Source organism: Triticum urartu, chromosome 4 (genome assembly GCF_003073215.2).
Source record: "Triticum urartu cultivar G1812 chromosome 4, Tu2.1, whole genome shotgun sequence".
NCBI lineage: Eukaryota > Viridiplantae > Streptophyta > Magnoliopsida > Poales > Poaceae > Triticum > Triticum urartu.
This window is the reverse complement of record NC_053025.1, coordinates 519179991-519196142: the sequence shown is the minus strand read 5'-3', so window position 1 is coordinate 519196142 and position 16152 is coordinate 519179991. Positions and strand designations below refer to the sequence as shown.

Here is a 16152-nt window from a genome sequence, read left to right as displayed (position 1 = left end):
TAATCATTGAGTTGTAAATAAATAAAAGTGTGATGATCATCATTCAATAGAGCATTGTCCCAATAAAAAAAGGAGAAAGGCCAAAGAAAAAAAGAAGGCCCCCCCCAAAAAAAGGGGCAATGCTACTATCCTTTTACCACACTTGTGCTTCAAAGTAGCACCATGATATAGCGAGTCTCATATATTGTGCTTCAAAGTAGCACCATGTTCTTCATATAGAGAGTCTCATATGTTGTCACTTTCATATACTAGTGGGAATTTTACATTATAGAACTTGGCTTGTATATTCCAATAATGGGCTTCCTCAAATTGCCCTAGGTCTTCGTGAGCAAGCAAGTTGGATGCACACCCACTAGTTTCTTTTGTTGAGCTTTCATACATTTATAGCTCTAGTGCATCTGTTGCATGGCAATCCCTACTCACTCACATTGATATCTATTGATGGGCATCTCCATAACCCGTTGATATGCCTAGTTGATGTGAGACTATATTCCCCTCCTTTTTGTCTTCTCCACAACCACCATTCTATTCCACCTATAGTGCTATATCCATGGCTCACGCTCATGTATTGCGTGAAGATTGAAAAAGTTTTGAAAAAGTTAGAGTATGAAACAATTGCTTGGCTTGTCATTGGGTTTGTGCATTATTTGAATACTTTGTGTGGTGAAGATGGAGCATAGCCAGACTATATGATTTTGTAGGGATAACTTTCTTTGGCCATGTTATTTTGAGAAGACATAATTGCTTTATTAGTATGCTTGAAGTATTATTATTTTTATGTCAATATAAACTTTTGTCTTGAATCTTTCTAATCTGAATATTCATACCACAATTAAGAAGATTTTCATTGAAATTATTCCAAGTAGCACTCCGCATCAAAAATTCTCTTTTTATCATTTACCTACTCGAGGACGAGCAGGAATTAAGCTTGGGGATGCCTGATACATCTCCAACGTATCTATAATTTTTGATTGCTCCATGCTATATTATCTACTATTTTGGACTATATTGAGCTTTATTTTCCACTTTTATATTATTTTTGGGACTAACCTATTAACCGGAGGCCCAGCCCAGAATTGCTGTTTTTTGCCTATTTCAGTGTTTCGAAGAAACGGAATATCAAACGGAGTCCAAACGGAATAAAATCTTCGGGAACGTGATTTTCTCACCGAACGTGATCTAGGAGACTTGGACCCTGCTCCAAGGAACAAAAGAGGCGGTCACAAGGGTGGGGGCGCCCCCCTAGGGCGCGCCCCCTGCCTCATGGGCCCCTCGTTGCTCCTCCGGCGTACTTCTTCCTCCTATATATACACACGTACCCCCAAACGATTAGAACAGGAGCCAAAAACCTAATTCCACCACCACAACTTTCTGTATCCATGAGATCCCATCTTGGGGCCTGTTCCGGAGCTCCACCGGAAGAGGGCCATCATCACGGAGGGCTTCTACATCATCCTAGCCCCTCCGATGAAGTGTGAGTAGTTTACCTCAGACCTTCGGGTCCATAGTTAGTAGCTAGATGGCTTATTCTCTCTCTTTGAATCTCAATACAAAGTTCTCCCCCTCTCTTGTGGAGATCTATTCGATGTAATCTTCTTTTTGCGGTGTGTTTGTTGAGACCGATGAATTGTGGGTTTATGATCATGTCTATCTATGAATAATATTTGAATCTTCTCTGAATTCTTTTATGTATGATTGGTTATCTTTGCAAGTCTCTTCGAATTATCCGTTTGGTTTGGCCAACTAGATTGGTAGTTCTTGCCATGGGAGAAGTGCTTAGCTTTGGGTTCGATCTTGCGGTGTCCTTACCCAGTGACAGAAGGGGCAGCAAGGCACGTATTGTATCATTGCCATCGAGGATAACAAGATGGGGTTTATTTCATATTGCATGAATTTATCTCTCTACATCATGTCATCTTGCTTAAGGCGTTACTCTGTTTTAACTTAATACTCTAGATGCATGCTGGATAGCGGTCGATGAGTGGAGTAATAGTAGTAGATGCAGAATCATTTCGATCTACTTGTCACGGACGTGATGCCTATATACATGATCATGCCTAGATATTCTCATAACTATGCTCAATTCTGTCAATTGCTCAACAGTAATTTGTTCACCCACCGTAGAATACTTATGCTCTTGAGAGAAGCCACTAGTGAAACCTATGGCCCCCGGGTCTATTCTCATCATATCAATCTCCATTACTTAAATCTTGCTTTGCTTTTTACTTTGCCTTTACTTTTTACTTTGCATCTTTATACCAAAAATACAAAAAATATTATATCTATCAGATCTCACTCTCGTAAGTGACCGTGAAGGGCTTGACAACCCCTAATCGCATTGGTTGCGAGTAGCTATCGCTTTGTGCAGGTACGAGGGACTTGAGCGTGGGCTCCTACTGGATTGATACCTTGGTTCTCAAAAACTGAGGGAAATACTTACACTACTCTGCTGCATCATCCCTTCCTCTTCGGGGAAAACCAACGCAAGCTCAGGACGTAGCAGCTGCACAGAAGAATTACATCCTGGAAGCATCGCTAGGTGCAAAGCCCGCTGTAGGAGCAACACCAGATGTTATGAACGTCTGGCAGAGCAAAGCTGATGACTACTCGATAGTTCAGTGTGCGATACTTTATGGCTTAGAATCGGGACTTCAACGATGTTTTGAACGTCATGGAGCATATGAGATGTTTCAGGGGTTGAAGTTAATATTTCAAGCAAATGCTCAAATTGAGAGGTATGAAGTCTCCAATAAGTTCTATTGCAGCAAGATGGAGGAGAATAGTTCTGTCAGTGAACATATACTCAGAATGTCTGGGTACAACAACCACTTGACTCAACTGGGAGTTAATCTTCCTGATGATAGTGTCATCGACAGAGTTCTTCAATCACTGCCACCAAGCTACAAAAGCTTCATGATGAACTATAATATGCAAGGGATGGATAAGACAATTCACGAGCTCTTCGCAATGCTAAAGGATGCGGAGGTAGAAATCAAGAAGGAGCATCAAGTGTTGATGGTTAACAAGACCACTATTTTCGACAAAAAGGGCAAAGGGAAGAAGGGGAACTTCAAGAAGGACAACAAGCAAGTTGTTGCTCAAGTGAAGAAGCCCAAGTCTGGACCTAAGCCTGAGACTGAGTGCTTCTACAACAAATTGACTGGTCACTGGAAGTGGAACTGCCCCAAGTATTTGGCGGATAAGAAGGATGGCAAAGTGAAAGGTATATTTGATATACATGTTATCGATGTGTACCTTACTAATGCTCATAGTAGCGCCTGTGTATTTGACTGGCTCTGTTGCTCATATTTGCAACTCGAAATAGGGGCTACAGATTAAGTGAAGATTGGCTAAGGACGAGGTGACGATGCGCGTGGGAAATGGTTCCAAAGTCAATGTGATCGCGGTCGGCATGCTACCTCTGCATCTACCTTCGGGATTAGTATTAGACCTGAATAATTATTCTTTGGTGCCAGCGCTAAGCATGAACATTATATCCGGATCTTGTTTGATGCAAGACGGTTATTCATTCAAATCAGAGAATAATGGTTGTTCTATTTATATGAGTAATATCTTTTATGGTCATGCACCCTTGATGAGTGGTCAATTTTTATTGAATCTCGATAGTAGTAATACACATATTCATAGTATTGAAGCCAAAAGATATAATTTTAATAATGATAGTGCAACTTATTTGTGGCACTGCCGTTTATGTCATATTGGTATAAAGCGCATGAAGAAACTCCATGTTGATGGGCTTTTGAAATCACTTGATTATGAATCACTTGATGCTTGCGAACCATGCCTCATGGGCAAGATGACTAAGACTTGATAACCCACAAGTATAGGGGATCGTAACAGTTTTCGAGGGTAGAGTATTCAACCCAAATTTATTGATTCGACACAAGGGGAGCCAAAGAATATTCTCAAGTATTTACATTTGAGTTGTCAATTCAACCGCACCTGAAAGACTTAATATCTGCAGCAAAGTATTTAGTAGCAAATTAGTATGATAGTAGCGGTAATGGTAGCAAAAGTAATAGTTTTGGTTTTATAGTGATTGTAACAGTAGCAACGGAAAAGTAAATACGCGAAGATCAATATATGAAAAGGTCGTAGGCAATGGATCAGTGATGGATAATTATGTCGGATGCGATTCCCCATGCAATAGTTATAACATAGGGTGACACAGAACTAGCTCCAGTTCATCAATGTAATGTAGGCATGTATTCCGAATATAGTCATACGTGCTTATGGAAAAGAACTTGCATGCCATCTTTTGTCCTACCCTCCCGTGGCAGCGGGGTCCTATTAGAAACTAAGGGATATTAAGGCCTCCTTTTAATAGAGTACCGAACCAAAGCATTAACACTTAGTGAATACATGAACTCCTCAAACTACGGTCATCACCGGTAAGTATCTGATTATTGTCACTTCGGGGTTAACAGATCATAACACATAATAGGTGACTATAGACTTGCAAGATAGGATCAAGAACTCACATATATTCATGAAAACATAATAGGTTCAGATCTGAAATCATGGCACTCGGGCCCTAATGACGAGCATTAAGCATAGCAAATTCATAGCAACATCAATATCAGAACATAATGGATACTAGGGATCAAACCCTAACAAAACTAACTCGATTACATGATAAATCTCATCCAATCCATCACCGTCTAGCAAGCCTACGATGGAATTACTCACGCATGGCGGTGAGCATCATGAAATTGGTGATGGAGGAAGGTTGATGATGACGATGGCGACGGATTCCCCTCTCCGGAGCCCTGAACGGACTCCAGATCAGCCCTCCCGAGAGAGATTAGGGCTTGGCGGCGGCTCCGTATCGTAAAACGCGATGAATCCTTCTCTCTGATTTTTTTCTCCCCAAACGTGAATATATAGACTTGGAGTTGAGGTCGGTGGAGCACCAGGGGGACACGAGGCAGGGGGCGCGCCCAGGGGGTAGGCGCGCCCCCCGCCCTTGTGGACAGGGTGTGGGCCCCCTGGCCTTGATTCTTTCGCCAGTATTTTTTATATATTCCAAAAAATATTCTCCATTGATTTTTAGGTCATTCCGAGAACTTTTATTTCTGCACAAAAATAACACCATGGCAATTATGCTGAAAACAACATCGGTCTGGGTTAGTTCCATTCAAATCATGCAAGTTAGAGTCGAAAACAAGGGCAAAAGTGTTTCAAAAAGTAGATACGATGGAGACGTATCAAGACTCCGTTATCTAGAACAATGAGGTGAGTGTTGGAAATAATACATACTGATGTATACGGTCCGATGAGTGTTGATGCTCGCGGCGGGTATCGTTATTTTCTGACCTTCACAGATGATTTAAGCAGATATGGCTATATCTACTTGATGAAACATAAGTCTGAAACATTTGAAAAAGTTCAAAGAATTTCAGAGTGAAGTGGAAAATCATCGTAACAAGAAAATTAAGTTTCTACGATCTGATCGTGGAGGTGAATATTTGAGTTATGAGTTTGGTCTTCATTTGAAACAACATGGAACAGTTTCGCAACTCACGCCACCTAGAACACCACAGTGTAATGGTGTGTCCCAACGTCGTAACCGCACTTTATTAGATATGGTGCGATCTATGATGTCTCTTACTGATTTATCGCTATTGTTTTGGGGTTATGCTTTAGAGACGGATGCATTCACGTTAAATAGGGCACCATCGAAATCCGTTGAGACGACACCATATGAACTGTGGTTTGGCAAGAAACCCAAGTTGTTTCTTAAAATTTTGGGTTCCGAGGCTTATGTGAAAAAGCTTCAACCTGATAAGCTCGAACCCAAATCGGAGAAATGTGTCTTCATAGGATACCCAAAGGAGACTGTTGGGTATACCTTCTATAGCATATCCGAAGGCAAGATATTTGTTGCTAAGAATGGATCCTTTCTAGAGAAGGAGTTTCTCTTAAAAGAAGTGAGTGCGAGGAAAGTAGAACTTGATGAGGTAACTGTACCTTCTCCCTTATTGGAAAGTAGTTCATCACAGAAATCAGTTCCAGTGATTTCTACACCAATTAGTGAAGAAGTTAATGATGACGATCATGAAACTTCTGATCAAGTTACTACCGAACCTTGTAGGTCAACCAGAGCAAGATCCGCACAAGAGTGGTATGGTAATCTGGTTCTGGAAGTCATGTTACTTGACCATGACGAACCTACGAACTATGAGGAAGCGATGATGAGCCCAGATTCCGCAAAATGGCTTGAGGCCATGAAATATGAGATGGGATCCATGTATGAGAACAAAGTATGGACTTTGGTTGACTTACCCAATGATCGGCAAGCCATAGAGAATAAATGGATCTTCAAGAAGAAGACTGACGCTGGAGGTAATGTTACTGTCTACAAAGCTCGACTTGTTGCAAAAGGTTTTCGACAAGTTCAAGGAGTTGCCTACGATGAGACCTTCTCACCCGTAGTGATGCTTAAGTCCGTCTGAATCATATTAGCAATTGCTGCATTTCATGATCATGAAATTTGGCAAATGTCAAAACTACATTCCTTAATGGATATCTTAAAGAAGAGTTGTATATGATGCAACCAGAAGGTTTTGTCAATCCAAAAGGTGCTAACAAAGTGTGCAAGCTCCAGCGATCCATTTATGGACTGGTGCAAGCATCTTGGAGTTGCAATATACGCTTTGATAGTGTGATCAAAGCATATGGTTTTATACAGACTTTTGGAGAAGCCTGTATTTACAAGAAAGTGAGTGGGAGCTCTGTAGCATTTCTGATATTATATGTGGATGATATATTGTTGATCAGAAATGATACTAAATTTCCGAATAGCAAAAAAGGATACTTGAATAAGAATTTTTCAATGAAAGACCTCGGTGAAGCTACTTATATATTGGGCATCAAAATCTATAGAGATAGATCAAGACGCTTAATTGGACTTTCACAAAGCACGTACCTTGATAAAGTTTTGAAAAAGTTCAAAATGGATCAAGCAAAGAAAGGGTTCTTGCCTATGTTACAAGGTGTAAAGTTGAGTCAGACTCAATGCCCGACCACTGCAGAAGATAGAGAGAAAATGAAAGTCATTCCCTATACCTCAGCCATAGGTTCTATCATGTATGCAATGCTATGTACCAGACCTTATGTGTTCCTTGCTATTAGTTTAGCAGGGAGGTACCAAACTAATCCAGGAGTGGATCACTGGACAGCGGTCAAAAACATCTTGAAATACCTAAAAAGGACTAAGGATATGTTTCTCGTTTATGGAGGTGACAAAGAGCTCGTCGTAAACGGTTACGTCGATGCAAGCTTTGACACTGATCCGGATGACTCTAAGTCACAAACCGGATACGTATTTTTATTTAATGGTGGAGCTGTCAGTTGGTGCAGTTCTAAGTAGAGCGTCGTGGCGGGATCTACATGTGAAGCGGAATACATAGCTGCTTTGAAAGCGGCAAATGAAGGAGTCTGGATGAACGAATTCATATCCGGTCTAGGTGTAATACCTAGTGCATCGGGTCCAATGAAAATCTTTTGTGACAATACCGGTGCAATTGCCTTGGCAAAGGAATCCAGATTTCACAAGAGAACTAAGCACATCAAGAGATGCTTCAATTCCATCCACGAACAAGTCAAGGAGGGAGACATAGAGCTTTGCAAGATACATACGGATCTGAATGTTGCAGACCCGTTGACTAAGCCTCTCTCACGAGCAAAACATGATCAGCACCAAGACTCCATGGGTGTTAGAATCATTACTGTGCAATCCAGATTATTGACTCTAGTGCAAGTGGGAGACTGAAGGAAATATGCCCTGGAGGCAATAATAAAGTTGTTATTTATATTTACTTATATCATGATAAATGTTTATTATTCATGCTAGAATTGTATTAACCGGAAACTTAGTACATGTGTGAATACATAGACAAATAGAGTGTCCCTAGTATGCCTCTACTTGACTAGCTCGTTAATAAAAGATGGTTAAGTTTCCTAGCCATCGACATGTTGTAACACCCTCGATGCGACTATAGCTCCCACGTGTCGAGGCACGACTTAGAGACATAATCGCATTGAAGGCATATGTCGCAAGTTAGGCAATCTTCACAACATCCCATGTAATATAAATAATAAAGGGGAGATAACACTAGTTGGCTTACACTCGCCACGTCAATAAAGTACATAAATAACATTACATCATCCAAACACTCATGGCCCGACTACGGCGCCAAAATAAAAGAGAAATCAACATGCGACACGGTCCCAATCACCCCCAACTGGGCACCACTACTGATCATCGGGAAAGGAAACATAGTAACGTTGAGAGTCTTCGTCGAACTCCCACTTGAGCTCATACGCGTCTGCTAGAGCGGAAACATCAGGCCCTGCATCTGGTGTAATAGTAATCTGTGAGCCACAGGGACTCAGCAATCTCGCACCCTCGTGATCAAGACTATTTAAGCTTATAGGTAAGGCAAGGTAAAATATGAGTGGAGCTGCAGCAAGCGACTAGCAAATATGGTGGCTAACTCATTCGCAAAAGAGAGCGAGAAGAGGAGGCAAAGCGCGAGCGAGAAACTAGAGAACAACCTGCACAAACATTACTCCAACACCGTGTCCACTTCCCGGACTCTGCCGAGAAGAGGCCGTCACGGTAACACACTCAGTTGATTCATTTTAATTAACTTAAGGTTCAAGTTATCTACAACCGGACATTAACAAATTCCCATCTGCCCATAACCGCGGGCACGGCTTTCGAAAGTTCAAAACCCTGCAGGGGAGTCCCAACTTAGCCCATGACAAGCTCTCATGGTCAACGAAGGAATAGACCTCCTCCCAAGACGTTCCGATCAGACTCGGTATCTCGGTAATTCAAGACACTTCGACAGGTTAAAACAAGACCAGCAACACCGCCCGAATGTGCCGACAAATCCCGATAGGAGCTGCACATAGCTCTTTCTCAGGGCACACTCAGATTGTCCTAGGTACGGGTAGGCCAGCCCAGAGTTGCCCCTGGTGGCCACCGGTAGCTGACAGGTGGACCAACACTCAGAGGAGCACTGGCCCGGGGGGGTTAAAATAATGATGACCCTTGAGTCTGCAGAACCCAAGGGAAAGAAAAGGCTAGGTGGCGAATGGTAAAACCAATGTTGGGCATTGCTGGAAAAGCTTTAATCAAGGCGAACTATCAAGGGGTTCCCATTATAACCCAACCGCGTAAGGAACGCAAAATCCGGGAACATAACACCGATATGACGGAAAACTAGGGCAGCAAGAGTGGAACAAAACACTAGGCGAGAGGCCGAGCCTTCCACCCTTTACCAAGTATATAGATGCATTAAGATAGCAAGATAATATAATGATATCCCAACACGTAAATAAATGTTCCAACAAGGAACGGCCTTCAATCTTCACCTGCAACTAGCAACGCTATAAGAGGGGCCGAGCAAAGCGGTAACATAGCCAATCAACGGTTTGCTAGGACATGATGGGTAGAGGTTTGACATGGAAATTTGGGAGGCTTGCAAGCAAGTGGTAGGCATCATAGCATTGGCATAGCAAAAGAGCGAGCAAACTAGCATAGCAAAGATAGTGGTGATTTCGAGGGTATGATCATCTTGCCTGCACAGTTGTCAGAGTTGACTGGATCCTCGAAAGCAAACTCAACGGGCTCCTCGTTAGCGAACTCATCTCCTGGCTCTACCCAAACAAGACAAACAAGCAACAAGGACACAATCAACCACGTGCAAGGATCAAGCGATATGATGCAATGATGATATGCTATGCGGGATGCGATGCGGGATGCAAAATGCAAGATATGACAGCAAATGCATGAACCTGGCCTCAACTTGGAAATCCAAGTGTGCCACTGGAAAGATGAGACGAAATCGCTTGAAAACGATATAAAGAACGCCGGAATCGGAGTTACGGTTTGGAAATGGCAAGCGATTCAAATATGACACCGGTCTGCGATTTACAGCAAGTAGCCAACTAAATGCAATGAGATGAACATGCTACAGCAACCAAACATGAAAAAAAAAATGGCAGGGATGCATTCAAGATGCTTAACAAAAGTCTAGCACTGAGCTACGGCCAATTCATCCATTAACAGGTTCAAACTAGCATGGCAAAAATGCATATGGCAAACAGATCTCAAACTTAGTGAAATCAACACTTGTCTGGAATTTCAGATCAGGTAGCCCTCTTCGGAGCAACAAAACTATATGCTACAGGATCTGAACAAGGAAAAGTAGAGCATGGCATGGAGATACTCAAAGATCTTAACAAAAGTCCCTTAGTGACCTTGAGCCAAAAGGGATCAGAAAATGCAATTGCAAGCATGCGAACATAGCAAAACATAATCAGTTTTCATACTTAGTGAAAACTGACACATGCTGAAATATAACTCAAGTAGGCATGTTTACGAGCTCGATGCACTCACTATGATGCAAGTCATGGCAAGACAAGCATACACCCATCAAGAAATGTTCCAACAAGGAACGGCCTCCAATCTTCACCTACAACTAGCAACGCTATAAGAGGGGCTGAGCAAAGCGGTAACATAGCCAATCAACGGTTTGCTAGGACATGGAGGGTTAGAGGTTTGACATGGCAATTTGGCAGGCTTGAAAGCAAGTGGTAGGCATCGTAGCATTGGCATAGCAAAAGAGCGAGCAAACTAGAAGAGCAAAGATAGTAGTGATTTCGAGGGTATGATCATCTTGCCTGCAAAGTTGTCAGAGTTGACTAGATCCTCGAAAGCAAACTCAACGGGCTCCTCGTTAGAGAACTCGTCTCCCGGCTCTACCCAAACAATACAAACAAGCAACAAGGACACAATCAACCACGTGCAAGGATCAAACAAGATGATGCAAAGATGATATGCTATGCGGGATGCGATGCGGGATGCATATGCAAGATTTAACAAGGGATGCATGACCCTGGCCTCCCCTTGGGAATCCAAGTGTTCCACTGGAAAGATGAGATGAAATTGCTTGGAAACGATATAAAGAACGCCGGAATCGGAGTTATGGTTTGGAAATGGCAAGCGATACAAATATGACACCGGTCTGGATTCACAGCAAGTAGCCATCTAAATGCAATGAGATGAACATGCTACAGCACTCAAACATGACAACAAAATGCATGGCAGGGATGCATTCAAGATGCTTAACAAAAGTCTAGCACTGAGCTACAGCCAATTCATCCATTAACAGGTTCAAACAAGCATGGCAAAAATGCATATGGCAAACAGATTTCAGACTTGGTGAAATCAACACTTGTCTGGAATTTCAGATCAGGTAGCACTCTTCGGAGCAACAAAACTACATGCTATAGGACCTGAACATGGCAAAGTAAATCATGGCATGGAGCTACTCAAAGAGCTTAACAAAAGTCCCTTAGTTACCTTGAGCCAAAAGGGATCAGAAAATACAATTGCAAGCATGTGAACATAGCAAAAACATAATCAGATCACAGACTTAGTGAAAACTGGAGCATGCTGAAAACAGATATCAAGAAGGCATGTTTACGAGCTCGATGCACTCAATACAGAGCAAGAAATGATAAGCTCAGCATACATCTATCAAGAACACACAAAATGCAAGCTATACATGGCAAGAATAATAGCATATCATGCACGGATCAACTACAACATCATCGGCAAAATTGCAAATAAGTTGACAATCTGCCCAGATTCACAAAGTAGCAAAAGTAGAGCTCGATTGACTCAAGCTAGGGTGCTCCATAATTGCAAAAAAAGACATGGATGGATAGAGCACTACAAGATTAACAAAACATCCTTACTGATCATCCTCAAAAGAGGCACGGATCACTAGCAAACAGCATGAACATATGGCATCATGAGATAAACAGCTCCAGGACTTAGTGAAATTACTAAGTCCCTGAAAACAGACTTAGCAAGTGCACCACTCTGCAAGCTTGCACTAGCCATCAAACACATCACAAAAATACATGGGTTGCACCTCTGGAAAGATGAAAAACCCTTAAAACACATGTAGAGCATCAGGGCATAGCATGCACACATTAATCATGGCAAAAATGACAAAAACCTAAACGGAGTAGCAGATCTGACAATTAACTCAAGTAGCCCTCTTCTAACAGCATTTCGGGCATCAAGATGAACTCAAATGAAAATGATGCAATGGAATGAAATGATGTACTCTCTGAGATGAACATTTTGATATGCTATATGCAAGAATCGAAGCTACGGATGCAAAGTTACGGAGCCACGAACATGAGCACTTGGACTGAAAATATCAGGGACTTAGAGAAAATTCAACCTCCGAGATCTAGGGTTACTGTTCACGCACGCGAACCGAGAACTCCGGCGAGGCGGCGGCGGCGGCTCCGGCGAGCTCGAAGAAGCGGCGGGGAGGCGCGGGAGAGGTGGATCCGGCCACTCCCGGCCGGATCTGGCGGCGGAGGTGGCGGCGGCGGCCGGCGGGGCCTCGGGCGGCGCGGGCGAGCGGGCGCCGGCGAGGGGCGCGGGCCCGGGGCGGCGATGGCCGATGGCGGCGGCGCGGCGGCGAGGCGTCGGTGGCGAGGGAGTTGGCGGCGCGGGCGGATCGGAGGCGGCGCGGGCGGATCGGGCCGCGGGGGCAGGCTCCGGGCTCCCCGGCCCGCGGAGGCGGCGAGGTGGCGGGTGCCACGTGGCGGCTCCGGAGTGGCTGCGGGCGGCGGAGCGGACGCGTCCGGTCCGTCCGGACGTGTCCGGCGGCGGCGGAGGAGAAATCTAGGGTTTCGGGGAGGAAGGAGATCCGAATTTCGAGGGGGTGTTTAAATAGGCATAGAGGGAGCTAGGAGAGTCCAAATGAGGTGCGGTTTTCGGCCACGCGATCGTGATCGAACGCTCTAGATGATGGAGCAGAGTTAGATGGGTTTTGGGCCAAATTGGAGGGGTGTTGGGATGCAACACACACGAGGCCTTTACGGTCCCTCGGTTAACCGTTGGAGTATCAAACGAAGTCCAAATGGTACGAAACTTGACAGGCGGTCTACCGGTAGTAAACCAAGGCCGCTTGGCAAGTCTCGGTCCAATCCGGAAATGTTTAATCCCCACACACGAAAGAAAGCTAGAAATGACCACCGGAGAAGAACGAAGCGCCGGAATGCAAAACGGACAACGGGGAAAATGCTCGAAAGCATGAGACAAACACGTATGCAAATGCAATGCACATGATGACATGATATGAGATGCATGACAGCGATAACAACACACGGAGACAAAGACCCGAACCCGAGATAATAAATTAACTTAACGCCGGAAACGGCAAGAGTTGGAGTACAAATTGGGAAAGTTACATCCGGGGTGTTACACATGTGTTGTCATTTGATGAACGGGATCACATCATTAGAGAATGATGTGATGGACTAGACCCATCCGTTAGAGCATCTCCAGCCGCGCCCCCAGAAAGGCCTCCCCAGGTGTTTTTTTTGAGCCGGCGCAGAAAAATCGGCCCAGTCGTGCCCACAGGAGCCCGATTTTCGCTGGCCTGGGCCGAATTTAGCATTGGTGGAGCCAAGCCGAACCCGGCGCGCTGGGGGCGCTCGGGGGCGCCGGGGCGAGCAGTTTTGGCACGAAAGAGCCGCGGGCCCGCCGCGTCAGCGACACCGCGCGTCTTCGTCCCCGAACTCCTCGGTTTCCCGTGGGGAATCAATGGCAAGGCTGCCGCCGGTCAGCCTTACCATTGATTCCTCGCGGGCGGTGTGTCACGGGGTGGCGCGCGGACGCCTCCCCTCCCTCGCACGTGTACACACGGGGCGACGCCGCTATATAAGCCGGTGGCTCCCTCGCCTCTGGCCACACCAGCCACACCAGCCCTAGCCCGCCGTCTACCTCTCCCGAGTGCCGCCGCCAAGCCCTCCCTCTCCCTCCCTCACTCTCCCGATGGCCGAGCGATTCCCCGGAGATGAGGCCGCGGCCAACGGCTTCGGCCGCCGCTCGCTCCGTGAACAGGAGTCTTGACTCCTGTTCTAGGTGAACATCCCGGCGCCACCGGACATGCGCGCCGGGCCAACGGGGTGGAGACTCAGCAACGGGGAGTGCCCATTCCCCCGTTGCCCGATGCCGTGGCGAAACCGGGCTACTTTGCCGCCGAGGTCGACGTCGTGCGCGCCTCCCTCACCAATGCCCAGCTCACCCTCCCCGAGTACGCCGCCGACAACATAGCGGCGTGGACAGCGTACTTCCAGCGCCGGCAGCAGCAGAGGATGGCGTCCACCAACGGCGCACCGGTGGTGGGCGGACCGAAGAACAGCGAGGGACACCACCTGTGGTGGGGTGTCCCCGGCCGCACCCTCGAGGGCGTTCTGGTGTACCTCGAGGGCGCCAACGACCCGCCGTTGGCATGCCCCCCGGCGAGGGCGGCCGCCACGGCCACGGCTCACCTTCCATGTGACGGGAAATGGTTGCCCAGGAGGTTCGGCGCCTCCTCTTCTTCCTCCTCCTCCCGCTCTTCCTCACACTCGTCCGACGCTCCAGCGCTGCTCGGCGTCAAGGCCGAGCCCACGGCAGAGACGCCGCTCGGCCGGCGCACTCGCAGCGCCGGCATCGTCATCAATGAGGGCGGCCGTTGTGCCCCCTCGTTGGCTCCTCCGCGCTTCGTCAGGCCCAAGACGGAGCCGGGCCAGGCACCGGTGAAGACGGAGCCGGGCCTCCCCGCGGTGAAGACGGAGCACGGCGGCGACATCGAGCTCGACAGTAACACCCCGGATGTAACTTTCCCAATTTGTACTCCAACTCTTGCCGTTTCCGGCGTTAAGTTATTTTATTTTCTCGGGTTCGGGTCTTTGTCTCCGTGTGTTGTTATCGTTGTCATGCATCTCATATCATGTCATCATGTGCATTGCATTTGCATACGTGTTCATCTCATGCATTCGAGCATTTTCCCCGTTGTCCGTTTTGCATTCCGGCGCTTCGTTCTCCTTCGGTGGTCATTTCTACCTTTCTTTCGTGTGTGAGGATTAAACATTTCCGGATTGGACCAAGACTTGCCAAGCGGCCTGGGTTTACTACTGGTAGACCGCCTGTCAAGTTTCGTATCATTTGGACTTCGTTTGATACTCCAACGGCTAACCGAGGGACCGAAAAGGCCTCGTGTGTGTTGCAGCCCAACACCCCTCCAATTTGGCCCAAAACCCACCTGAACCTTCTCCATCATCTAGAGTGTTCGATCACGATCGCGTGGCCAGAAACCGCACCTCATTTGGACTCTCCTAGCTCCCTCTATGCCTATATAAAGGCCTCTCCCCGAAAATCCGGACCTCCCTCGTCCGAAACCCTAAAAATCGTCACCGCGCCGGACGGACACGTCCGTCCGGGCCGGACGCTTCCGCCGTCGCCAACCGGGAGCTGCCACGTGGCGCCCCTGGACCACTTCGCCGCCTCAGCCGTGCCAGGCCCGCTCGGCCCGTCCCCGGCCCTCCCGACCTAACTCGGGGCTTAGCCGCTGCCGCCCTTCTCCTCCCGAGCCGGCGCTGCGCTCCGCCGCCTCGGCCACCGCCGCCCCGAAGCTCCACGCCGCCCGAGCAGGCGCCGCCCCGTCCGCGCCCGGCGCTGACCTCGCCACTCCGGCCGCCCACCGCCTCCTCCTCGTCGCCGGCGGCGGCACCACCGCCAAGCCCCCGCTCCGGCCGTCTACAGTGAGCTCCGGTGAGAGCCCCGTCGAACCTCGGATTGCGTGCCCCCGATCCAGATCTGGAATATAAGGGTTGACCCCGTTTTTTCCCCAAGTCCCTAGCTCATGTGCCCATCTTCATCATGCTATAACTTTGCATCCGTAGCTCCGATTCATGCATATAGCATATCAAAATGTTCATCTCAGAGAGTACATCATTTCATTCCATTGCATCATTTTCATTTGAGTTCATCTCGATGCCCGAAATGCTGTTAGAAGAGGGCTACTTGAGATAATTGTCAGATCTGCTGCTCCATTTAGCTTTTTGTCATTTTTGCCATGATTATTGTGTGCATGATATGCCCATGAGTTCTACATATGTTTTGTTAAGGGTTTTGTCATCTTTCCAGAGGTGCAACCCATGTATTTTTTTGATGTGTGTGGTGACTAGCACAAGCTTGCAAAGTGAGGCACTTGGTAATTCTGATTTCAGGGACTTAGCATTTCCACCAAGTCCTTGAGC

At 46.6% G+C, this 16152-nt stretch overlaps 1 protein-coding gene across 1 annotated transcript in view; it reads right to left on the bottom strand.

Annotated features, from left to right (window-relative positions):
* The window catches only part of LOC125554837, a 33168-nt gene extending 18988 nt beyond the window's left edge, over window positions 1–14180 (bottom strand). Inside the window, exon 1 of the mRNA XM_048718237.1 lies at window positions 14101–14180. Coding sequence (XP_048574194.1) covers window positions 14101–14180 — 80 coding nt within the window. The remainder of the gene's footprint in view (window positions 1–14100) is intronic.
* Window positions 14181–16152: the final 1972 nt, after the last annotated feature.